This window comes from Apteryx rowi, unplaced genomic scaffold, assembly GCF_003343035.1.
Source record: "Apteryx rowi isolate R43461 unplaced genomic scaffold, aptRow1 scaffold_3148, whole genome shotgun sequence".
Classification (NCBI taxonomy): Eukaryota; Metazoa; Chordata; class Aves; order Apterygiformes; family Apterygidae; genus Apteryx; species Apteryx rowi.
This window is the reverse complement of record NW_020449584.1, coordinates 1-1,560: the sequence shown is the minus strand read 5'-3', so window position 1 is coordinate 1,560 and position 1,560 is coordinate 1. Positions and strand designations below refer to the sequence as shown.

Below are 1,560 nucleotides of genomic sequence, written 5' to 3'. Positions count from 1 at the left end.
GGTGCGCCTTGGTGGCGGCGTGGGAGCTGGCGTGGGGGCAGCTGCGCTACTCGGTGCCCGAGGAGCTGCAGAAGGGCTCCTTCGTGGGCGACGTGGCCAAGGACCTGGGGCTGGAGCTGGCGGCGCTCCGCCACCGCGGCGTGCGGGTTATGCAAGAAGGTAAGGCGCAATATTTTGCTTTGAACACAAAGACCGGTCATTTGTATGTCTCTGGCAGAATAGACCGCGAGGAGATTTGCAGTAAAAGGCAGAAATGTCTACTACATTCCCAGATTTTTGTAGAAAATACTATGAAGATATTTGCAGTCGAAGTTGAAATAACAGACATAAACGATAATGCCCCGACTTTCCAGACTGCGGAGCAGGAATTAAAAGTCGGTGAGAACACACCCGTCGGAACACGTTTCTCTCTACTGGAGGCGCAAGATCCAGATCTCGGGTCTAATTCTCTGCAGGATTATAAAATCAGTGGTGATGAGCACTTCTCTCTGGATGCACAAACCGGGGAGCGCGGTATGATATACGTTGAGCTGGTTATAGAAAAAGCGTTGGATCGCGAGAAACAAGCAGTTCATGAACTGGTCCTCAAAGCCACTGATGGCGGAGATCCTGTCCGATCGGGAACTGCACGAATCAGAGTTATTGTTGAGGATGCAAACGACAACGCTCCAACTTTTTCAAAATCAGCCTACGAAGTGAGTGTTTTGGAAAATACTCGTGTGGGCTCCAGGTTGCTCACGGTAAACGCCTCGGACAATGACGAAGGAATAAACTCAAAGATAACGTATTCCTTCCGAAATATGCCAGCAAAGATTTCCCAGATATTCCACTTGGACTCGGAAACTGGGGAAGTAACACTATTAGGAGATCTGGATTTTGAGGAGTCAGAATCATATGAAATGGAAATAGAAGCACGGGATGGACGAGGACTGTCTGATCGTGCCAAAGTGCATTTAAAGCTTCTCGATGTAAATGACAACTCTCCGGAAATTACGATGACGTCTTTCATTAGTTCCGTGCTCGAGGATTGCCCTCCTGGTACCGTAATCGCCCTCTTGAATATAAAAGACCGAGACAGCGGTAAGAATGGACAAGTAACGTGCTCCCTCCCAGACACGCTCCCGTTCCGYCTGGAGAAGTCCTTTGAGGACTACTACAGCGTGGTGACGGCGAGGCAGCTGGACCGCGAGGAGGTGCCGGAGTACAACGTGACGGTGCGGGCGAYGGACGGCGGGTCGCCGGCGCTGTGGAGCAGCGCGGTGCTGCCGCTGCGGGTGCTGGACGTGAACGACAACGCGCCGGTGTTCGCGGAGGCGCGCTACAGCGCCTGGCTGCCCGAGAACAACGCCAAGGGCGCGCTGGTGCTGACGGTGCGCGCGGCGGACGCGGACTGGGGGCAGAACGCGCGCGTGCGGTACCGGCTGTGCGAGGGGCAGGTGCGGGGCGCGCCGCTCTCGTCGTACGTGTCGGTGCACGCGGAGACGGGCGCGCTGTACGCGCTGCGCTCCTTCGACTACGAGGAGGTGCGCGAGGTGGGGCTGTGGGTGCGGGCGGAGGACG

General features: G+C 55.7%; 1 protein-coding gene across 1 annotated transcript; it reads left to right on the top strand.

Moving 5' to 3' along the window:
• Positions 1-8: 8 nt before the first annotated feature.
• LOC112968378 (protocadherin gamma-A4-like) lies at positions 9-1,556 on the top strand (the record flags this gene model as incomplete). The annotated part of the gene is made up of 1 exon (XM_026070599.1): positions 9-1,556. A coding segment is annotated over one exon (1,548 nt), but the record flags the coding sequence as incomplete, so codon positions are not given.
• Positions 1,557-1,560: the final 4 nt, after the last annotated feature.